Source organism: Pelodiscus sinensis, chromosome 8 (genome assembly GCF_052426305.1).
Source record: "Pelodiscus sinensis isolate ZL-2025 chromosome 8, ASM5242630v1, whole genome shotgun sequence".
Taxonomy (NCBI): Eukaryota; Metazoa; Chordata; order Testudines; family Trionychidae; genus Pelodiscus; species Pelodiscus sinensis.
The window spans coordinates 24279616-24304070 of NC_143059.1; the positions used below are offsets into that span (position 1 = coordinate 24279616).

The window sequence follows — 24455 nt, forward strand, 5'->3', positions numbered from 1 at the left end:
TCAGGGGCAATAGAACCCCTCACCAAAGAATTCCGAGGGAGAGGGTTATAATCCAATTATTTCCTCATAGCCAAAAAAACAGGTGGATGGAGACCGATCCTCTATCTCATAAAACTCAACAAGTTCATTCCCAATATAAGATTTAGGATGGTGACCCTGGAAACCATCATACCTACACTGGATGAAGGGGACTGGGTCTCAGCCCTTGACCTCCAAGACGCAAATTTTCATGTAACTATCCATCGATCTCACAGATTTCTCAGATTTGTTGTCTGCCAAGATCACTATCAGTACAGAGTTCTCCCCTTTGTCCTCTCTAAGCCCCTCGCATATTTTCAAAGACGCTAGCCATAGTTACTACTTTCCTCAGAAGGCAAAATGTCATTCTTTCCTTACCTCGACAATTGTCTAATCAAGGGCCCTACCTATCAGCAAACTATCATCATGACAATGGTTACCAGAGAATGTTTTTCCCAACTTGGCCTGTTATCAATATACAAAAATCCACCATACAGCCTGCGCAAAGCATAGAATTTATTGGGACATTACTAGACTTGGTCACTGCAATAGCCTATCTCCTGTTGCAAAGGTTTGAGGTGATCCGTGACCTCGTTCAACAGGTCAAACAGACTCCCTTCTCCACGGTCTGGACATGCTTCCAACTGTTGGGACATATGGCTTACAGAAAGTACTATTCACAAGGCTACACATGAGATGCCTTCAACATTGGCTCGTAATCAACTATATACCAACCCGACAGAGCCTCACAAGGCATCTCATGCTTCCTCTACCAGCACTGCAATCTCTAGAGTGGTGGACATCTCCAGTGAATCTGCTTGCTGGCATACCCTTACGCTGGCCAGACCCCTCAGTCACTATACTGACAGATGCATCACTCATGGGCTAGGGGGGCCGTTATGGTGCAGTATCAATACAGGGTACGTGGGCCCAACACAAGACACACTTCCACATCAATATTCTGGAATTCAGTGGCATTTGCAGGGCTTGCACCCATTTCCTTCTCCGATAAAGGGCAGAATTATTTGTGTCCTCACGGACAACACACCTTCTATGTTTTATGTCAATCAGCAGGGGAGTGCCCAGTCACACTCCCTATGTGCTGAAGCAATCAGATTTTGGAACTGGAGTTATTTGGTTCCTGATACACCAACAGCCATGTATATACCGGGACAACAGAACGTGAGAGCCGACAAACTGAGCAGACATTACTCAGATCAGCAGGAGTGGGAGATCAGTATCAATATCTTCCTCTCAGTCTTCCGCAAATGGGGCTTTCTGACTATAGACCTTTTTGCAACACCTCAAAATAGCAAATGCCACAGATTCTGCTCCCGGGCAGGATTGGGCAAGAGGTCACAAGGGGGCGCCTTCACCATTCGCTGGACAGCTCTCCTACTCTACGCTTTTCACCAGTTCCTCTTATCACTAGAGTGATCAACAAGATTCGGTTCGATCGGGCCACAGTAATCCTAATAGCCCCAGCCTGGCTGAGACAACCCTCATTCCCTTATCAACAGGTAGTGGAGATAGATAACCCATCCCTCTCCCGGTGGTGCCGAACCTCCTTACACAGCACAACGGCACCACATGCCACCTCAACATCAAAACTCTGAAACTTACGGCATGGCTTCTTCATGGTTCCAAAATGAAGGACTCACCTGTTCGGACAGAGTCCAACAAGTCCTACTAAATAGTCAATGTCCCTCCACGAGAAGCACCTATCAAAACAAATGGACATGTTTTCAACAATGGTGCACAGTGCACAATTTGCATCCTACTACAGTCCCTATACCTACCTTACTCGACTGCCTCGTGGACCTTAGCAACATGGGCTTTTCCATCAGCTCTGTCCAACGCCACTTGGGGGCAATCACGGCCTTCCATTATCCGATAGACGGCTTCTCCCTCTGCACATCCCATGGTGAAGCGTTTTCTCAGAGACTTACAGAAAATGTGTCCAAACCTCTGCTTCCCTGGTGCCATTGTGGGACCTGAATTTGGTCCTTGACACGCTCACTAGGCCACCTTTTGAGTCATTAGCCACTACGCCACCACAATACCTGTCTATGAAGGTGGCATTCATAGTGGCAATAACATCAGCAAGAAGGGTAGGAGAAATCACAGCCCTCATGGCAGACCCACCTTTCACTACCTTTACCAGGGATAAAGCCATGCTTAGACTTCACCCCAAGTTTCTCCCTAGGGTTATATCTGACTTCCATGTAAATGAACCCATTTACTTATCTGCCTATTTCCCTGAACCTTATGCCTCCCCCAAGGAGGCTAGATTACATACTCTGGATGCAAGGAAGGTAATTGCATTCTATCTAAAACTAGAGCAACCAGGAAATCAGACAGACTCTTTGTGGTGTGGTCAGGACCATGCACAGGAACAACAGTTTTGGCATACTGCCTATCCAAGTGGATTGCAGGCTGCATGCGAGCCATTTATGAACTTAGGGGTAAACAGCCACTACAACCCATCAGGGTTCACTCCATATGTGTGATGGCCACTCAAATGGCCTTCTTGAACAATGTACCATTGGTAGACATTTGTAGGGCGCTACAGAAAGGGCCAATACCCTCCATATCTCTAGCAGATGCAGTCCTTTCTTCTTCGACTTAAAAAGACTCCAATGCCCACCTCCATCGGGTGGGTACTGCTATGGAGTCACCTGGGCGGAGCATCCACAGGGACACCACTCACTGAAGAAGTTACTCACCAGATGAAGTAATTTATGTTTTTTTGAGATGTGTCCCCCTGTGGGTGCTCCACTATCCTCCCATCCTCCCCTCTGCTTGGAGTCTCCATGGACTTCAGGTAGAAAAGGAACAGACAGGACTTGCACCGCGCACACACTCCACAAATGGCAGGGGGGCGAGACGCTAGGTGCGAAGAGCGCTGCTCTGCAAAAATCTCCAATCCCTGGCATGAGGATACACTGAGACCTGAGTGGAGTACCCACAGGGGGACAAATCTTGAAGAACATTCGTTACTGCACCTGGTGAGTAACTTCTTCTGCCAGACTTGGTTTAAAATTGTATATATTTGTATATGCCTGCTGGCATTAAGAGATTCTTAAGGCACAGTTGTATCTTTCTCTTTGCATTTTAAACCTTTGTATGATATAAATCAGTTGTGCCCATTGTAGCCTATCAGTTCCATTTCCTGATTTTCAGGTTATGAAGCATCCCTTCAGCTCTAAAGTTCAAAAGTGAATATTGTAGGTCAGTGGTTGTACTTAGCTTTGAAGGAAGAAGTGTAGTTGTAGAATTATCATTTTCTGTAGATTGTAATTTTCTTACACTTGAAATTAGTTAACAGTAGTTTATTTTAGAATACTGTGAAGTTATGTGATTATGATGTCATAGATGAATTATTGTCATTCAGTCTGATTATCTAGTTATCAGTAATTCTTACTGATAGGAGTGTTGTTGGGAGTAAATTGACCTGGACTTATTCTTCAGATGACAATGGATAACTAATGTAATGGCCCAAAGTCTCAGAAGGTTAGCCATGCTAGCCTGTTATTTTAAAAACAATGAGTAGCACCTTAGAGACTAACAAGTATATAGAATCGTGAGCTTTCATGGTAAAACCCACTTCATAATATAGATAACGGATAATAATATGAAGTGAGTTTTACCCATGAAAGCTCACGATCCTATATATTTGATAGTTTCTAAGGTGCCACCGGACTACTAATTTTTTTTCATGTAATGGCCTTCTATTTTGCAATTGTACTTTCAGTTGAAGGGTCTAGTATTCATTTATAGTATTTTCTAAAGGTAAGTTTCCTTGTGTAGATCTCCATTCTTGGTTTTTACAAATCTCAGGGGTGTGACTTGGAGATAAGGTAATAGATACTAACAATTTGGTACCCCTTGGAGTCTTTATTACCCAAGATGTTTGTAACTCCAAATGTGTACGTCCACAGAGTTGATACCTTTAGAATACTTATTATGGTAAGTAATTCAGTCCAGTTCTTGCCTTCCTTTTCTCTTTTTAGAATGTATACTACTTGAGAAGACTGATAGATCAAATTTTTGTGCTCTGTTTTGTGCAGGTCTGCTCTTTGATGTCATTTTTGGCTATGTCACAGCATTTTCTCCAAGTTATGAAATTTTTGCAGTGTCACGCTTTATTGTTGGTATTATGAATGGTGGAATGTCTCTAGTGTCCTTTGTCTTGACACAAGAATATGTAGGAAAGTCTTTCTGGGCATTAACAGGTAAGATTTAAAAATAATGTTAATACATTGCACAGAGTTTTGTCTTTTTTGAAAATTCCTGTAATTTTAGAAATAATTTTAAAATTATGAATTTATTTTAGTACAACATAAAGACAATACTAAGTCAGATAAATGCAGTATTCTTCTCAAATTGCCTAAAATTTCAGTGAAAACTTTTGCTTGAATGAAGACTGCACGATTGGGATCAGTGTCATTTCCAACAGTGTACTGATGATATTTCAAGATTAGCATAGTGATTCCCTAAACTCTCTATGGCCTATTTTGCGGTAAATTTTTTCCAGGTGTCCCCTTCTCTTACTTTTCAGTATCATCATCAGTGTTTCGAAAAAACGATGGCACAAACTCTTCCCCCTTTCTCCTTCACCATTTTAAAAAGTATTTGGTTTCTTCTGTCCCACAAAAATAAGCTAGCACATACTTCATCCTTCTTCATATTGTGTACTGAATCCAGTATTTTAAAAATGTTTCTCTGCTGTGACAGTGCAAATGCTTAATGTATAGTTAATAATAAAGGTTATAATTTGACTGTTCATCACTAAATTACAATTCTACAGATACTCTAATTTTAGTGGATTTGTACTGGAGTAACTAAGTAGAATTTTCCCCTAAAAGTTTAACTCTATTGGTTGGTAAGCTTATTTTCCCCTTTTATTTCTTCAGTCTTTGTACGCTTTTTTTTTCTTATTTCTTTATATTTTCTTCCCTTCTTGCAATAAGGGAGTAAGTTTTCTTTTTTTATATCTTCCTGTTTTTCCACTTACTGCTTTTTTCCCCCCCTCCCCTAATGATCCTTCCTATTTGTTTGTTTCCTGCCTCGTTGTTTTTGTCTACTTCCTGTTTATCTGTCTCAGTTCTTCCCAGTCTTTTCCCCTGCAGGGCTGGCTCCTGATGGGCTGAAGAGATACTCCACTTCCTGCTGCTTGCCATTTCAGGTGCTTTGTTGTTTTAGTACCTCTCATCTGTTAAGTAGGGAGTTCTGAGGAACAGATCCATGTTTTAATAGGGAGAAGCAGCAATGAATACTGCTCCTCATAGCAGTGCTTAAGAAGAGTTTCTAGCTGTCAGCTGTGGCCAAGGCTACATTGACCACTATTTGAGAACTTCCAGTTTAGTATTATATTTCTCATACTTGACTACAAAAGTTTGCTCTTAGACTTTTGTGATTGACAGTGACTACATATTTTCCATAACATCTTTAATCGATATTTGTTCTGCAGAAAGGTTGGTAAGTTTATCTTAGTATCACTTAAATTCATTGTTTTTCTATACAATACCAATTACTTTTTCAGTTTTAGAGCTCTCTTCCAATTTTGTCTGGCTCACTATCACTCCAGACTGTTGTCATGCATCCAATTAAATCATTTATAGTTTTTCGTTCATTTCCTCTCCCACCTCCATCCTTTGGACCCCCCCCCCCCAAACAACTCAGTATTAAAATTCTGTAAATACATATACGTAATCTGTGTACTGTCTGAATCAGTTAATTTATTCAAATGAACTCATAGCAATATGCCAACAACACCAAACATGTTACAAAGTCTTTATGTACTGTAGGAAGAATATTTACTTAGTGTATTTCACTGCTTTGAAATTTGAGGCTTCTGAGTGTGGGCTTTTCTCATTGTTTGATGTCGTAGCTTTCTGTTTTTATTTTCAGGCTCATTAACAAATTTGACATTTGCAGTTGGCATAGCAGTTTATGCCTTACTGGGTTACTACATACGTGAATGGCGCTTCCTCGCATTTGTATCAAATTCTCCAGGGGTTTTCTTCTTCCTTCTTTCTTTGTAAGTTTTTCAAATTTTGTTGTGTATAAGTACATAATGTGTAGCAATTTAACAATAACAAACCTTCTTATTGTCATTGAAACATAGAGCTATGGAAGAACAGCTGGAGTTTTCAAATGCTTTATACTCTAAGCAAGACTTAGATTAATGCTCATATGAGGTCAAAGGTGGAAGAGTTGTCTTCACCAATAAAACAATGGCTTTGATATTTTACTTGACTTTGAAGAAAGGATGCCAAAAGAAGCCTGTCCTTCCTGTCCTTATCATGTAGGTGAAGATGTTAACCTCATTGACACAGAAGCATAAGAAGCAAAAAAACAGAAGCTTTGCCTTAATGTCATTAAATATGTCTCAATTTTATTAATATTAATACACAGAAAACTTTTTACCTCTTCTGATTTGCATAAGAAGTGAAATAGAGTAACTCATCCAGAGCTGGTATAAAAAGGAGGAATAAGAGGACAGAAGTAGCAGAATCCATAAGGAGAGCTGGTTTGCCAGCATGTAGTTCAAGCTGTGTTGGGCAAAGATCCAAGAAGCAGTTGTGTGTTAGATGTCCAACAAAGTGTAATGGCAAAACTACATGGAAAAGATGAGAGCTCCAGAGGATATGAGATTTGAGCCAGCCAATTACAAATTTTACTGGGATTGAAGTAGGGATATTAACGATTAATTGGTTACCTGGTAAGCATCACCCTTAATGTAATGGTTAACCGATAACTGGGGAGCAGCCAGCCACGTGCAGAGGGCTTCTTCAGCCCCACTGGGCCCCTGCATGGAAGCAGCCCCAGAAAGCAGCAACAGCTCTGTCAGCCCTATGCAGGGCTGCTGCTTCCAGCCCTATGCAGGCTGGGAGCTGGCAGCTCAGTATAGTGCCAGAAGCAGCCAGGCTGGAGTACTCCCTGCCTGCCGTGGGAGGGCTGGGCTGGAGAGGCCTTCTCTCCTGCCTCCATTTAATCAGTTAACTGGTTAAATTTCACATTTAAGGATTAACTAATTAAACATGATTTTACATCCCTAGAATGGAGATTAATTGATACTGAGATGTAGTGTAGAGGTAATTCCCAAATGAGGGTACTTTTCTTGAGTATGAGTATTTGGGTATTCTGTTGGATTAAGGCAGGGGTGGGGAACCTCAGGCGTGGGGCTGGAAGCGTCCCCTGCTTGCCTGGATCCAGCCCCCAAAGCTCAACATTGGGGAGCCCACACTGGCACTCCAGCCTCCCTGTCTGCCGCCCGCTGGGCTGGAGCACACACAATCTGCTAGCCTGCCCTCTCCCCTCTAAGGGTCTGGTGTTCAAGAGGAATGTGGGGAGTGTCTTTATCCTTCTCTTTCAGGGGCTTCTCACTTTGCATTTCACTTGTGTATGGCCCCTGACTGATTTTTCTGTGTGTCAGCAGCCCCCGACTGAAAAAGATTCCCAATACCTGCATTAAGGCATTCTTTAACATAAAGGACAACATTCTGCCTAGTAGGGAGAATGGGAATTGAGAATGTTTCTGATATGTTCTCTTATTGTGTTCCCTTGAATGTCAATTCAGTAGAGGTCAAGATTTGGCTTTAAATTACATTTTAAAATATTTGGACATCATAGCATTTTGTCCACAATATTTGGCTTGGTTTTAAAAATGGAATTTAGGTACCTGATACAAACTGGTTGAGAAAATATCCATGTTTTAAATTACTTGTACTATGTTAGATGATCTCCCATGTTTGGAATTGATATGCAAGTGCTTTACAAGATGATGCTAGAGGTCTTTTGCAGAGAAAGAAGGTTGATGCAATACTTTGTTGATAGGACAGAACTTTTACTATCATATCTTTCTTTGGTAGTATGCTTCCAGAATCACCAAGATGGCTATATTCCCAAGGGAAAACTGCAGAAGCAGAGGATGTGCTTCAGTACATGGCCTGTGGTAATGGAAAAGAAAGGTTGACTATAAAATTGAAACCATGTGCAGGAACAAGGAAAAAGAATGATTCAGCATCTGGTGTCTTAAACCTAATAAAGCACCCAGTCCTTCGCTGGCGAACTATCATTTTGATGTATATATGGTAAGTAATAAAAGGAGTTGTGCTGAGATAGCATGAATTAATCAAAGATGAGAAACATCTGACTGGTTCCAGATCAGGGAAGGTCAATACCAGCCCCTCTGTTGTCACTGGCTGCCAGGCTCTGCTCCAGCAGCAGCAGAGGGTCCGGGATTGACCGAGTGGGGACTAGGATAGGGGTTCTCTGGGGAAGAGGCAGGGTGGCAGCCCCACTCTGCAGCTGGGAACTAGGAGTATGCTACCCTGCGGGACTGCACCGAGCCCTGTAGCAGCTGGGCTGTGCTCCTGGCCCCAAGCTACCAGGCTCTTCAGCCACCCTGTATCTTTCCCATCCTCCTTCCTGTCCCTTCTTCCTTTCCTTCCCTCCTCCATCCTTAAGCTTGTGGCACTCTTGGAGGGTGGGGGAAGATTTGCTGAGTGTGGGTGGCAATTTTTCCCCATGAGTGCTCCAAACCAGGAGCACTTATGGGGATGCTGGACCACACATGGTATCAGACTGCAGAAGTCCAGACCATAGAGGATACTGTGATAGTTATTCCCATTCTTTGGTCCATGGCCAGATATAAAAGGGGGAAGCTCAGCTCATTCAGGTCAGATGGCTGGAGAGGAAGGACCTGTGGGGTAGGTTTGTGAAGAAAAATCACAATGTTGGCTGAGAAGCCTCGAGTGCTCATAAAGCCCAGAAACCAGGGAGAACTGGAAGATCAGCTTCATGGAGGAGCTTAGTGTCCCCAACAACTCATGGAAGGCAGCAAGACATAGGGTAGGAAGTGACCCAGAGAGAGTGAGGGAGTGATACCTCTCATGCAGTTGAGTCAGCATGTTGCAGTCGGATTTCTTGCTGGCCCTGTGATGGACTTACTTTCTGCTGTTAAGGCACTAAGGTGGATCCTGGGGAAGAGGGTGGACCTGGGCTCCTCTGAGGGATGCCACCCTTCTGTTGGCAGCTTTCCTCTCTTGTCTGGAGATACAAGTCACTAGGCCATGGTGCCCTGAAGGCAAGGGCTGCAGTAACTGACTCTGGCCGTTAGGCCACACTGCCCTGAAGGCAAGGACTGTCTTTTGACACTAAGCTAAGCTGTCTATCACCTTTGACTTGGGATGGGGATGGATCATTTGATGCTTACCTGACATGTTCCTTCTGGGGCATCTGGCATTGGCCACTGCTGGAAGACAGGTTAATGAGCTAGATAGGATCTTTGATCTGACCCAGTCTGGCCCTCCTTATGATCTTATGGAGTCTGCAGCAGAACCTGCTTCTCCTTTTGACCTGTTAGATAGCGCCTTATCTGTTGGTTTTAGTGTAGTTTAGTAGCTAGTTCTTTCCTTTCTTATCCTCCTATATATAATAAAAATAGTTTTCCTTCCTCTTACCCTCCCTATTAGTTTGTAGATTAAGTTTTCATTTTCTCACTGGCTTATCAGGAAGTTTTTCCGCCTCACTCTTATGCCCGGATCTCTCAGGGCCTTCACTGCCTAGGAAAGGGACACGTCTTTGCAAAAGTGTACTCATTGCCACACATCCAGAAATGACTAGGACATTTAGTTACGACGTCTCATGGAGAGATTATGTCATGTCCAGCATTGAACGCTGGGCAGCTAGATCATTCATTAATCTTTGTTCTCCATGTCTTTCTAAAAGAAAATCTTCCATTCTTGTGCTGACCGAAAGAAAACAGGCTCCCTCATTGCCTTCTGAAGCTTTGCCTACCAGAACACTACCTCTTGCAAGGTCAGTTATCTTGACATCCTCAGACAGGGCACATAGTTGCAGGGACCATCTGAATATCTCCTGTACAAGAGCTAAGCCAAAGATCTGAAGATCCTAAGTGGGTAGACCTACAATTTGCCATCAGAGATGGGACAGAAGACCTTAAAAAAACAGTGCTTGTCTCTCCAAACAGATCAACTTCGGGTACCATAGCACTTACAAAACCATCGGCCCTAAGCAAGTTCTTGGCACCGATCAAGTGCTTAATTCCATTTTCTGGATGCGCAAGAGAATGCACCTCTCCATTGGCACCAATATATCTGCCAGTGATGATGATGCTTCTTCCCCCCCCCCCTCATCCTACTCCACCCAAAGGGTTAAATTTCTCAAGGACCTTCTTACATATGATCTGCCCTTGTCACGTGTACTGAAATATGACCTCCTTCCATTTCTGTTGTCTTCTCCGAGCATTACTTTTTCTGCTCTGAGTACGACACTGTTCTTCCCCAGCAAGGAGGAGTAATACCCTGTCCCACCCTCATATTCGGGACAGGCACAAAAAGTGTCTTCTGCATGTTCAGTGCATGTTGCCATTTCCATTGGTGTCTCTACCACCAGAGGCTGAGGCTCTCTCCACAGTGGATAAGTAAGAAGAACTCACATAGGATGTTCTACCTCCATTCCATTTCTTTTCTTTTTCCCCGATCAGGCTGTCATGCCTATACTTCCTATGTCAGCCAATGACTTAAACACTTCTGGGAGTTGTTTGGCATGATGGTAGATTCTCTCCAAGTTCCTTTTAGGAAAGCGAAAGAACAGCAGCATAAACTGCTTGACATTCTGCATGCGTACTCCTCCTCCAAATTAGCTCTCCTTGTCAGTGAGGTGCTTCTACCCCCCCCCCCCCCCGGCAGACCCTAGCATCCATCTCACCTGTCTACAAGTGGACAGACCAACAAATTGCATTCTCACAAGGAACATGGAATTTTCTTTTTTCTCACCTGACTTCAAATTCTGTAGTGGTCAATGCTGTGCGTGAAAAGGGATACCATTATTAGCTTCTACCGCTCCTTATGACAGGGTTTGGAAGTGATTGGCCCCATTTAGTCACAAGGCTTGTTCATCCACTATGCTCCAATTCTAAATAGCCAACTGTGAGGCTTTTGTGGCCAAATACAATTATCTTAGTCATCCCAAAATACAGGAACTCTGCCAAAATCTTCCTCCTGATGAAAAGGAGCAATTCCAGTGTCATATCCAAAGGACTCTTCCTGATCCCTACAGCTTTAAAAGCCTTGGACTTTGTGAATATTGCTGCTCATTCCATTTTAACTGCCATAGTCAAGAAACCGGTGTCATGGCAGTACCTTCTGACATCCCTAATGAGGTACAAACCACCCGGCAATTTGACTGAAGCCTCATACCAAGCACAGACATACGACTTCTTAAGGAGCTACCTCACGCACACCTGTAGCCAATCAACAACTTTGAAGGTGTTGTCAAGATCCCAAGAAACCTCCACCTGTTCTAGTCACAGCAAGCACCTCCAGTATCCCTCTAGTTTGGTGATATCTAGTCCTTTACTTCAAGGTCCCATCTGAAACTTACATACTTCACACTGTCTGAATGACAGTAATGCTGGCTGACAAACAAGCCAGAGTCTTCCTCTCACCACATAGATGTTAGGCTATACTCAGTCTTGTATCCATAATGAGAACCTATCCCCAGATCTCAGCCAGCAAGTATCCACAAATGGACTAGATTCTAATTCTGGTGTACCTCCAATAATGTTGAAGCTTCATTACCACTTACTCTGGGCTATATTTTACATCGGGGTGGCCAACCTGTGGCTCTCGAGCCACATATGGCTCTTTGCTTGAAGAAATGCGAGCTGTGCGCCCAGATTGCTCATGGCTGGCTGCTCTGTGCATGCACCCCAGCGCCTGGAGGGAGAAGCCTCCAGGGCCCAGGCATTGGGTTAGAGCGGGGGAGGGGAGAGATGACTGGGGATGCCTGACTCTGGGGGATGGGGAAGGCATTGGGTTAGAGCAGGGAGCCTCGGAGTACCTGTCTCTGAGGGAAAGGGAGGGAGAGCATTGGGTTAGAGCAGTGGGGCTGGGAGTGCCTGGTTCTGGGGGAGGAGAAGGGCATTGCGTTAGAGTGGGGGGGGACTGGAGATGCCTGGCTCTGGGGGAAGGGAGGGGCATTGGGTTAGAGCAGGGGGCTGAAGCACTTTAAACTCAAAGTCTTCATGGATGCAGAATAAGACAGCCAACACAGTTGTCATATTTAAATTCCAGGGTGTAAAAAGAATCAGCATGTACCTGGTTTACACTGTTTCTTTAAAGAAAATTAAAAGGCTATTGTTTGCCAGGCTGAAGCAATTATTCTGAGATATGAGTCTCTCCCTTATTGTTTTTGAACCTCTCATATTTGCAGTCTGGGACAGACCTGAATTTTAAGAACTATAAAAAAGCCATAATCTTCATAAGTTTAAAAAAAAATGAAGAAACCATACCAGAGATCAACAAGCTGGAGTGAAACAGGCACTTCAAATTGTGCTAATTTACTTTTCAGTTCAGTTTAATTTAAAAAAGCTCACAGGACATAATAGGGCAGTAGAGTTTAAATTTAAAATACATGATGGGGATGCTTATTTTTAGTGTGAGATTATTACTGTATTTTCAAAGAGGTTTTTTTTTTAATTGATGTTTGTTCCTTTTCAAGTTCTCTGAAGATCTATGGACTGGCTGTGAATTTTTTAAGTGACTATTGACTTTTTATATTGGTTTTTGTCCGAAATGTCCTGTAATGTTGTTTTTATCACTACATTTTGTGTACTCCTATCTATCCATCTATCTATCTACAAATAAATATGTAATACGTGGCTCTTCACACTCTATCCACAGCTGTTTTGGCTTTTAATCTCTAACTGGTTGGCCACCCCTATTTTACACTTTTAAAATATCACAGTTATCCATCAGTCGTGCATTTGTCAGCCGTCACAACAGTTCACCATGAGATAGATGGTGTATTCACCCACCCACGCATGCAGCGATTCCTGAAGTGCCCCCAAGATCTTTTCCTTCACATATGGGATCTAATCCTGGCGTGGGACCCCAGCTTCATTCCACGCTTTCTTACTTAACTTCCATTCAAGTAAATGGCAGTGTACTTCTATTTTCATTTATCTGTGAAAACAGCATTTTACCATACACCAGCATCAACTTCTCCTAATTGGAACAACCTACAACACCCCAAATTTGGCAAATTGCTTGGTTCAAAAATATTTGATCCATGAGAGTGGATCTTTGCTCCTATTGTCCTAGACAATATGCTTTATTATCCATTGGGTTTCTTTGTGAGTTGAAATAGGATCTATACTATTTTTTCCTTTTTTTTTTTTTGAATGGGATCCATAGTGTTGTATGTGAACTCATAATTCTCTTTGTATTAGGCCACATTTAAACAAATTGTAATTTAATATCTTAGTTTTAAAAGCTTATTATTAAAACTAATAAAAGTTTATGGATGTTTTCAGGTATGTCTGCAGCCTTGTATACTATGGCCTAACATTCAATGCTGGTGAATTAGGTGGAAATCTGTATTTAAATGTAGCTCTTTATGGACTTATCGAAGTTCCAGCATTTCCTCTCTGCATGTTTTTTATTGAGAAATCCTGGTAAGAACAGTAATTATTTAGTTTTATATCTGTGTTGTAAGACTAGAATCGTGTATATAGGGAGAATATTTTTTTTAATGATAAGATAACTGCTCTTTACTTCTGAAAGTTATTCCTTGGAGGGAAAGTTTCTCTCTTTCACCAACAAAAGTTTGTCCAATTAAATATGTTAACTCACTCTGATTGTGTCTGTTTTGGGTGGTGGTTAACTCGAAGATTTCCTGTAGTTAAGGTAGGAATGTGATTAGCATTTTCCATTCCTTCCTTTTTGGTGTCACCTAACTTTGTGCTATTAGGTTGAATTTTTCAATGCTTAGTGTCAGCCTAAGGATGAACCTTTTTTATTGTTGAAAAAGTTGAGTAAAATGATATTTTGGATAGAATTCTCTAATGTATCTTATTCCTGAATAAATCCTGTGCCTAAAAATTCTAAACGCAATACAAAATTTTGCAAAATTCTGCAACTATTGTCAATCAATAAACGTGGAGGCTCCCATGTGACAGTGAGGAGCAGAGGCCACTGGCAGCATGGAGGTGGGAGCTCCTTGCTGGGCAGGGACTTAGCACTGAGGCTGCTCTCAACCTTGACACAGTGCAAGAGCCACACCTGCCCCAGAAAGAGCCCAAGGCCCTGCTTCTGTATGTTAGGTGCACTGGGTGTGGGTAGAGTAGGCTCTGCCCAGTAGGATCCAAGTATAGAGAGATTTGGTATGGAGAGACACAGAAATCTGCAGAGAGAGATGAATGCCACACATGCGCAGTGGCATAGAATTCCTGCAGGAGTAATAACTCAATTAGAATTTTTGCACCCAAATAACTCAACCAACTGAAGTAGCAAGAATTTTGAACATTGTCTTTATCGAGCATTAAACAACGAACACAGTTTTGAAGAAAAAAACTTTAGTATTTTTGAAGTCATGATTACTTAATCCGTATTTTTTTTATATTTCTCTCTGTAGTTGGAGGCATTCAGTTATAGAATTTTTATTTAATGCCAAAAGCTAAGCACTAGCTGTAGAAATCCTCAGCTAAGTGGGACCACAGTCCCACTGCAGTTCAGGAAATTTGGCATGAAGTTCTGTCCCCATTTACATTAGTGGCAAAACTCCCCTGGCTTCAGTAGGACCAGGATTTCACGTGTAAGTTTTGTTCTTCAAGTGCTTGCTCATGTACATTCCATGTATGTGTGATGTGTCATTGGAAATTATTCCCTTATCAATACCCATTGGGCCAGCAGGGGAGCCCCCCTGGAGTGGTTCCGGTATACCAATATAGATCCCTGCTGGCCCTCCACTCCTTCAGTTCTTTCTTACCGCCCATGACAGTTGTTGGAACGTGCTCTTGCTCTCGCTAGCAAGCACCCTTTAGCAGTCACTCGTTTTAAAGTTCTTTGTTCTAGTTTCAACAGTTAGGTTCTTATCAGTTCTCTAAGTAGTTGCTAAGTACTGTTTCTAGTGCTAAGGACTCACTACGGTCCTTGATATGCATGCCTGGTGCATGCAGTGAGGCGTGCTCCACCCTCACGGATTCAAACCCTGCGAAAGCTGCCAGAGGCCTATGCCCTGTGGTAACCACACTCTGCTTGCCTTAAGTGCCTGGGAGAGGCTCACTTGTTGGAGGCCTGCAAAATTTGTAAGGTGTTTAAACCACGGATGAAGCAGGAGAGGGAGGCGGCTTTACGACCGGCACTGGCGTCGGACCCAGCACCGGCAGTGCAAAGTGCAGTGGCCTTGGTGCGGGAGGCATCAGGTCACTTGTGTGGCTCCCTGTCATCGCGCAGACCTAGGCACCGTTCCCAGTCCCTGGTGCCTCAGAAGAAGAGGAGTTGTAGCAGAGTTAGGTCATCCCCACAGCACGTGCCCTCCGTGTGCACTCAAGTGAGGCACATGGCATCATCAGGCGCCAATCCTGGGCCTTCTTGCTCGGGCAAGCAACCAAGTCCTCACCGGGACGACGCTCTGATGGGGGACTTCCCGGAGCCTTCAATCCCGGAGGCATTTGAGATGTTCAGGGATTTGATTGAGCCGTCCCCCTCTCCTATCCCGACACCAACTGCAGGAAAGGATCGGGACCCCTGGTGGCACCAATTGGAGCCAGGGCACTGGGCACCCTGGCACCGGAGCCTAAGAAGCACCACTACGCTATGGCTACCTCCCATGCCACTGTCGGTCTGAGTGCAACACCGCCTACAGGGCCCGCACCGACAGCAACCTCAACCCCAGCCCGTGTCATAGCACTGGACCTGGCACCAGGGCAAGGGTCTCGACTGGAACTGAGTGCTGCACCGGCTACTGTGACTGCTGGCTCTGTTCAAGGTCTCTCGGGCCCGGGCCTGCCCATGCCGCCGCCTCCTCCCCGCTGGCACCAGAGTAAACCAGAGTCGATGGCTCAGCATGCCCCTGCAGCCACACTGACTGCATCTGCCTCCGCTCCACTGTAGTCAGTGTCTGAGTACTCCACCGACTCAGAGGAGTCCACGTGGTCATCCAGGGGATCCAGGTCCAGATCCCAGCACCGTTCCCTCTCCCACCGATCGTGGCACCGGAGCATCTCTGCTCATCAGCAGTATCAGTAGGTGTAGCCAGTCCCCATACCGGTGTAGCAGCAGGCTCCAGGCCCGTCTCAATGGCCGTTTGCACCGCCTGGGCCTACCACCAGAGCCAGGGTGTGGGTCCCTCTAGACTGGAGTCGGTTCTTTCTAGGTCCAGAGCGCCCCCTTTGGCGACCCCACTGTCCTGGTCGCCCATGTTGGGGACAGATCTCCCCATGTTCTTTGGAACCTGAGGACCAGGTGGTCCAGCCACCCACAGGGCCCTCACCAGCAGCCTCGCAGGTCCTCTTGCAGGCTGAGGCCTCTGTAGAGATGAGGCCAAAATGTTCTTCATCTTCCTCTCCTGATGAGGCCCTGGGTGACACTCTCCCTTCCATGCCCTCCACGGACTCGAGGGCACACCAGGACCTACTTCAGCGCCTGGCCCAAAGCCTAGGGGTCCAGGCTGAGAGGGTGTCCAAGGACTCCGACCAGACTGTTGACATCTTGCAGTCGGAAACCCCTACTAGAGTGGCCCTTACCATTAACAAAACGATGGGCAAACTGTCTAAGTCCCTTCGGCAAATTCCAGCCTCTATCCCTCCAACAGACAAGAGGACTGAGCGTCGATACTTCATGTCCCAGGAAGGGAATAAGTATCTTTTTTCCCACCCACCTCCAGGGTCCCTGGTCATCCAGGTGGTGAATCAAAGGGAGAGACAGTCAACTGGGCGCTACCCCTAAAAATAGGGATGCTAAGAAAATGGACTTACTAGGTAGGAAGGCCTACATGTTGAGAGCCCTACAATTTTGCAGAGCAAACCAGCAGGTTCTGCTGTCTCCCTATGCCTATAACACCTGGGCCTCCATGGATAAGTCCATTGAACTACTCTCCAGGGACTCTTGGCCCGAGTTTAGAGCCCTCTTGGAGGAAGGCAGGACGATCTCTAGGACCACACTCCAGGCTGCCCTGGATGCTGCTGTACATGCCATTGCTGCGGGGTTAGTTATACTCCACAGCTCTTGGTTGCAGCGGTCCAGGGTGCCCCCTGAACTGCAGAACACCATCCCCTATGAGGGCCTCTCCTTATTTTTGGAGCAGACGGACCAATGTCTGCATGGCCTCAAAGATACCCAGGCCACCCTAAGGTCTTTGAATATTCATGCCCTGGCTACCCAGTGGGGCTCCTTCTCAGGCACCATCCACAGGGCCATAGATCCTCCCAGCAGGGCACATGCTCTGACTTCTGTCACTGTAACAGGAACGGCAACAGGAAGAATGGCAGGCACTATCCTTGGCCGCCCCAGGACCAAAGTCAGGGTCTGCCCAGTAAATCCTCGGGACCTCGCCAAGAGTTTTATGGGTGCGCCCGAGGTCAGCCTACCAGCCTCGTCCCTCCCCTTTTGGGACCATCTATTCCGTTTCTGCCGGGCCTGGGAATCTATTACTTCAGACCATTGGGTTATAGAAATGGTGGGAAGGGGGTATGTCAACCCCTTCTGATCTCCGCTTCCTCCCCCCCCCCCCCGGCTCCCATTACCTTGCCCCGTCCCTCTTCAGGGACCCCTCTCACAAGCTTCTCCTGCAGGAGGTGCTGCTTCAGCTCCTCACCCTGGGGGCCACAGAGGTGGTTCACTCGGTGGTATTGGGCAGAGGCTTCTATTCCTGGTATTTTCTGGTCCCCAAGGCCAACAGTGGGTTCCACCTCATCCTGGACATCTGAGACCTTAACACTTTCATCGTTAAGAAGAAATTCAAGATGGTGACTTTGGCATCCATCATTCCTTCCCTAGCCCCCGGAGACTGGTATGCTGCCCTTAATCTAAAATACGCATACTTTCATATTTCTTTTGTGCCCCACTATCGTCGGTTCCTCCTTTTTATGGTGGGCAGGGACCACTGTCAGTTTACAGCCCTCCCCTCTGGGCTTTCCGCAGCCCCCCAGGTCTTCACAAAGTGCATGGCCATTGTTGCTGCCGCCCTCAGAAAATGAAGTGTCCGTGTGTTCCCAATCCTGGACGACTGGCTCCTACGGGGACGCTCCGCCAACCAGGTATGATCCCACATTATCCTGGCACAGAAACTCTTTCAGGAACTGGGCCTGCTTCTGAACGTTCCCAAATCGACTCTGGTGCCTACCCCAGTAATAGAGTTTGCGGGCATCACCCTGGACTTGATGGGGGCCAAGGCCTCCCTCCCCAGATCCCACTTCCTGGTAATCAGGTTGGCAGTCTGGGACATGCAGAAGTTCCTGATAACCACGGCCAGGGCCTGCATGCGCCTTCTGGGCCTAATGGCTGCATGCACCTACCTAATACTGCATGCCAGGTTCTGCATGTGCCCACTGCAGATGTGGCTGGCACGGACTCAAAAGCCGTCCTTTCATGCGTGGGACAGAGTGGTGACAGTTCCCGCCCTATGCCCTTCGCTCCTTGGATTGGTGGACCCGGGAGGAGGAGGTCTGCACCACAGTCCCGTTCTCCAAGTTGCTACCAATCCTCTGGCTCGTGATGGATGCGTCAGACACCGGTTGGGGGGGGCCCATTTAGGAGAGATGCGGATGCAAAGTATGTGGTCAAGGAATGATCTTTCCCTGCATATCAGTGTCAGGTAGCTTCGATTAGTACTCCTCATCTGTGTGGCCTTCCTTCCCTGGCTCAGGGGCAAATCGGTCCTCATCCTGTCCAACAACACGTTGACAGTTTCGTACATCAACAGGCAGGGCAGAGCCGCTTTTCTCACCTGTATCTAGAGGCCCTTCACCTGTGGGATCTCTGCATTGGGGTGGATATCTCCTGGGCTCCCAGAACACTCTGGCCGACTGTCTGAGCAGGTCCTTCTCCAGCCATGAGTGGACCCTCGGGATGTAGCCCTGGATATTTTCCACAGGTGGAGGTTTCCCCGTCTGGATCTGTTCGCCATGTGCCAGAATAGGAAGTGGTTGGGATTCTGTTCCCTCATGAGTCTGGGAAGGGGTTCTCTGGGAGATGTGTTGCTAATTCCCTGGGCCGTGGGTCTGTTCTGTGTGTTCCCACTGTTCCCGCTGATCCACCGTGTGCACCTGTGGGTCCAGGAATTCAGGGCGTCCCTGATCCTCATCACACCTGCATGACCCAGGCAGCACTGGTTCTTCACCCTCCTGAGTCTGTCATGTGACAAGCCAGTTGCACTCCCACTAGTCCCCAACCTGAGCTGCAGAACGCTGTCTGGCTTCGCCATCTGGACCTGTGGCCCTTTACCTGATGGCGTGGAAGCTCTGTGACTGACAGCGGTGGAACTTCAGTGTTCGGCCTGTGTGCAGGAGGTGTTGCTGGGGAGCAGGAAACCTTCCACTAGGGCCACTTAGCTGGCTAAGTGGAAGTGGGTTTTATATCTGGTCTACCCGGGGTTGGGGGGTGCCCCTATGGATGCCTTGGTTCCCCTCGTCCTGGACTACCTTCTAGATCTCTGGTTTCAAGGATTATCCTACTCCTCAATTAAGGTCCACCTAACAGCTATGTCCGCTTTTCACCTGGGTGCCAGGGGTAAGACCCTTTTTGTGGATCTGATGGTAAACAGGTTTTTGAAGGACCTGGACAGTCTTTATCCACGTGTTCGGCAGCCGATCCCTCAGTGGGATCTTAACTTGTTCCTGTCCAAACTCATGGGACCCTCATTTGAACTCCTGGCAACATGTTCGTTACTGCACCTGTCTTACAAGCTATCCCTGCTGGTGGCCATCATGTCAGCCAAGTTCGTATCTGAACTGAGGGATCTCACTTTGGACCCCCACCCCCATCTACAGTTTTCTTTAAAGACACAGTCAGGTTATGCCCTCACCCTGCCTTTTTGCCTAAGGTGGTGTCTAACTTCCATGTGTCTCAGGACATTTTCCTGCCAGTCTTTTACCCCAAACCCTATGCGTTGAGTAAAGACCAGGCGCTGCACACTTTGGATATTAGGAGAGCCATAGCCTTTTATTTGGAGAGAACAAAGCCCTTCTGCAAGTTGCCTCAGCTCTTTGTTGCCATTGTGGAGCAGCTGAAGGGTCAGACTGTTTCCGTGCAAAGGATCTCGCTCTGGGTCACGGCATGCATTAGGGAATGCTATGAGCTGGCAGGGGTCCCAGCTTCTCCCTCTCACAGCCCTCTCTATGAGAGTGCAGGCCTCCTCTGCAGCTTTTATGGCTCCAGTCCCAATGTTGGACATCTGCAGGGTCGCCACGTGGTCCTCTGTCCACACCTTTGCCAATCACTATGCGCTCACACATCAGGCCAGGGAGGATGCTGCTCTGGGTCAGGCTGTCCTTCACTCAGTGGAAGGTTAGAACTCCAATTCCCCCTCCTAGGGTTTCTGCTTTAAAGTCACCAACATGGAATGGACATGAGCAAGCACTTGAAGAAGAAAGAATGATTACTTACCTTGTAACTGTTGTTCTTCGAGATGTGTTGCTCATGTCCGTTCCAAATCCCGCCCGCCTCCCCTTTCTCAGAGTAGTCTAGGAAGAGGGAACCGAGTGGGTGGAGGGCCAGCAGGCATATATATTGGCCAGTATACCGGCGCCACTCCTGGCCCAACGGGAAAAATTTCTGATGACGTGTGCATACTGTGCACACACACCCACATACATGGAACGGACATGAGCAATACATCTTGAAGAACAACAGTTACAAGATACGTAACCATTTTTTACGAGGTAAGTAACTTCTTTGTCAAAGCTTACTAAACTTTTAAGATTGCCAAACTGAAATGATGAGAACTTCCACTTAAATAGCATATATTGTTGAAAATATATTCAATTGTATTGAAGAGATTTTTCTAGGGCCCGACCACAGACTCTAGCCCCACAAACTGGAAGGCAAAAGGTAGGGGAGAGGCTTGGAGAGAACTACGGGGAAGGAGGGTAGGAAAGGAAGGGGTTTGTGCTGAGGGAAGGGGGCAGGGCAGGAGAAGAAAGGGGAAGTCACAAAGGCACAGGATGGAGGAGAGACAAATGCCAGGGGACCAAGTGGAAAAAATGAGGAAAAGGGCAGGAGGAGGGAGGGGAAGTGTCAGTTTGTGTGGGAGGGTGGAGGGGACAGGGTGATGCTGGGAGAGGAGAGGGGAAGGGCATTGGGGACAAAAGGAAGCAAGGGGAAGGGGAGGTGCTGGGAGAAGGGTTGAAAGGAGGGGTGGGTATGAGGAAGGCGGGCATGGAGCAAGTCGTGTGAGGGCACAGAGGGGCATGAGAGGAACTGGGGCAGAAGGTGGTGAAGGGATGGGCATCAGGGAGAGAAAGGGTAAGGGGGCAGGGACAGTGAGGGAAGGAGGAAGCACCAGAAAGGTGCATGGGTAAGGGAAGGTGCAGGTGCCAGGGGATTGTGGGGGTGAAGCAGAAGGGCAGACATTTGCAGGGGAGAGATCAGCACCAGAGGAGAAAGGATTCGGTGCGGGCCAAACTAATCCCCTATAGGTAGGAGGATGGTGGGAAAAGTTCCTAGAGGGGGTTACTTTTATTTCTGGTCATGTGTCCATCTCGACCCCAAGAGTCTGGGGTATAGTAAACAGAGATTAGGAGATGTAGGTAATGTGTCCCTAATTTTGGTTCAGAAAATATGGTCACCAGAGTTCAAATGGATGTCCTTAAAAGGGGCAAGCTTCCTTTTTTTTTCTTTTGCTCAACAAAAATCTTTGGTGTTCCTCGTAAAAAAAAAATAAAATTATTATTTGGTGTTCCTCAGTCTTAAAAAATTTTAAGAAACACTGGTTTAGATTTTAACCCTATGTAACCATATGTTTTTTCATTTTAGGGCTGGAAGACGTAAAACTACAACTTCTTTTCTGATATTTGCGGGGTTTGCATGTATATTTACCATGTTTTTACCGGAAAATGTTGGTGAGTATGCACTATTGTCTAAATAAACTTGAGATAGTATATCTACCTATAACAGATGTAAAACAGGAAATAGCAGGAAACTGGTAAAGACCATGTATATTTTGGAGATGTTTTGTTCTTCTAGAATTGGATATGGTGCAAACTACTGAATAATGTGACATTATTTTCACAGTTATTAAAGTAGTTTAAAAATCCTACCAGAGTCACTGTAGAATCTGGAACTATCCAGTCATATGTACATTTTATTTAACTTAATATTACAAAATAGTAGCGATACTAATGAGATACAATAAGACAGACACACTCAATCTTTCCAGACTATAACACCTCTTTCAGGAGCCTGATTTGACTTAGAATCCTAGAGTTGGAAGAGACCTCAGCAGGTCATCGAGTCCAACCCTTTGCTCAAAGCAGGACCAACCCAACTAAACCATCCCAGCCAAGGCTTTTTCAAGCTGGGACTTAAAAACCTCTAGGGATGGAGATTCTGCCACCTCCCTAGGTAACCCATTCCAGTGCTTCACCTCCCTCCTAGTGAAATGGTTTTCCTAATATCCAACCTAGACCATCGCCACTGTAACTCGTTCTGTCATCTGTCACCACTGAGAACAGCCTCTCTCCCCCTTCAGGTAGTTAAAGGCTATTAGATAGCTTTTATGCTGGAAGAACAAACTTCAATAGCAAAGAATAAATGCTACACCTGTGTTACACTTGAAAAAGACCATGTTTTCAACTTAGTAAAAAAACAAACAAAACAAAACAGAAAAGTGTTATGTATTTCTTAATGTTCACATTTATTTATTTTATCTCTTCCAAAGGCTTATTCTTCAGCCCAACTCTGTTGGCCTTGTGTGGAAAATTGACTGTCAGTGCTGCCTTCAACATAGTGTATATTTATACTTCTGAACTCTACCCAACAGTAGTGAGGTAATTGAAAATTTAGATTTGAATTCACATGCAGAATCATTTTTGGCATACAAAATGTAACTTCTGGCTAATGATTTGTTTAAATTTGTAGTAGTGCATTAATTGTTGATCTTGGCTCAAATTAAAATATTTAGACTCATAGACTTTTAGGCTGGATTGACCATCATGATCATCTTGTCTGACCTGCGCTTTGCAGGCCATAGAACCTTGGCCCACTCATTCCTGTAATAGACCAGAGTTACTGAAGTCCTCAAATCATGATATGAAAACTTCAGGTTGCAGAAATCCCCCTTTAGATTAGTTTAAACCGGCAAGTGATCTATACTCCATGCTGCAGAGGAAGGCAAAAATATTTGCCAATCTGGCCTGGTGGAAAATTTCTTCCTGACCACAAATATAGTATCAGTTAGACCTTGAGCATGTGGGTAAGATCCAAAAGTCAGACAGTTGGGAAGGAATTCTCTATAGTAACTCAGATCCCTTCCCAACTAGGCTACGTCTACACTGGCCCCTTTTCCGGAAGGGGCATGTTAATTTCAGCTATCGTAATAGGGAAATCCGCGGGGGATTTAAATATCCCCCGCGGCATTTAAATAAAAATGTCCGCCGCTTTTTTCCGGCTTTTAGAAAAGCCGGAAAAGAGCGTCTACACTGGCCCCGATCCTCCGGAAAAAGTACCCTTTTCCGGAGGATCTTATTCCTACTTCAAAGTAGGAATAAGATCCTCCGGAAAAGTGCACTTTTTCCGGAGGATCGGGGCCAGTGTAGACGCTCTTTTCCGGCTTTTCTAAAAGCCGGAAAAAAGCGGCGGACATTTTTATTTAAATGCCGCGGGGGATATTTAAATCCCCCGCGGATTTCCCTATTACGGCTTCTGAAATTAACATGCCCCTTCCGGAAAAGGGGCCAGTGTAGACGTAGCCCTAGTGTCTTATCACTAGCTGTTAGAAATACTTGCTACTTAGCAGTCACAGATCAGTTGCATGCCATTGTAGTGCACTCATCATATCATACCCTCCATAAATTTATCAAGCTCAGTCTTAAAGCCAGTTAGGTTACCAAGTCCCTCCCCTTTGAAGGCTCTTTCAGAATTTCAGTCTTCTGATAGAAGTGTTAATAATATCAAGACTAAACTTGATGATCAGTTTATATAAGTTCTTATGTCGGCATTGGGGCTGAACTTAAATACCCCCTCCCTGATATTTATTTCTCTGAAGTATTTGTAGAGAACAATCATATCTCAACTCAGCCTTCTAGTTAGGCTAAAGAGTTTGAAACTTGATAAAGCATATATGTAAATGTAAACAATTTTCACACAAAAGGAGTTATTAGTGACTTGGTTATTTTAACTTCTGTTTGTTAATTTTTAGTAAAATCAGGTATGTTCAGACTCATCAAGGCAACTGATAATAAAAATTATGACTTGAATATACTTTTTATGTCAGATACATGTTCTACACCATTTGAATGCGTCGAGGACTTCACTTCTCATAACAGTTGAACTGACATCTTTCACAAATACAAAATCTGCTTTAAAAATGTGAATAAAAAAAAATCCTTCCTTAGGAAAAATATACAGTTATATTTCATTATTTCCATCACTAATTTTACTAGCAAGATTCTCTTCCATAAAACC

At 45.3% G+C, this 24455-nt stretch overlaps 1 protein-coding gene across 3 annotated transcripts in view; it reads left to right on the forward strand.

Annotated features, from left to right (window-relative positions):
- Positions 1–24455, forward strand: part of LOC102451283 (solute carrier family 22 member 15-like) — a 79384-nt gene that overhangs the window by 38142 nt on the left and 16787 nt on the right. For all 3 annotated transcript variants that reach the window (XM_075934904.2, XM_075934906.2, XM_075934905.2), the window contains 6 exons: positions 4089–4253; positions 5932–6061; positions 7896–8117; positions 13367–13507; positions 21807–21892; positions 22711–22819. In XM_075934904.2, the coding sequence (XP_075791019.2) occupies positions 4089–4253; positions 5932–6061; positions 7896–8117; positions 13367–13507; positions 21807–21892; positions 22711–22819 (853 nt within the window). The remainder of the gene's footprint in view (positions 1–4088; positions 4254–5931; positions 6062–7895; positions 8118–13366; positions 13508–21806; positions 21893–22710; positions 22820–24455) is intronic.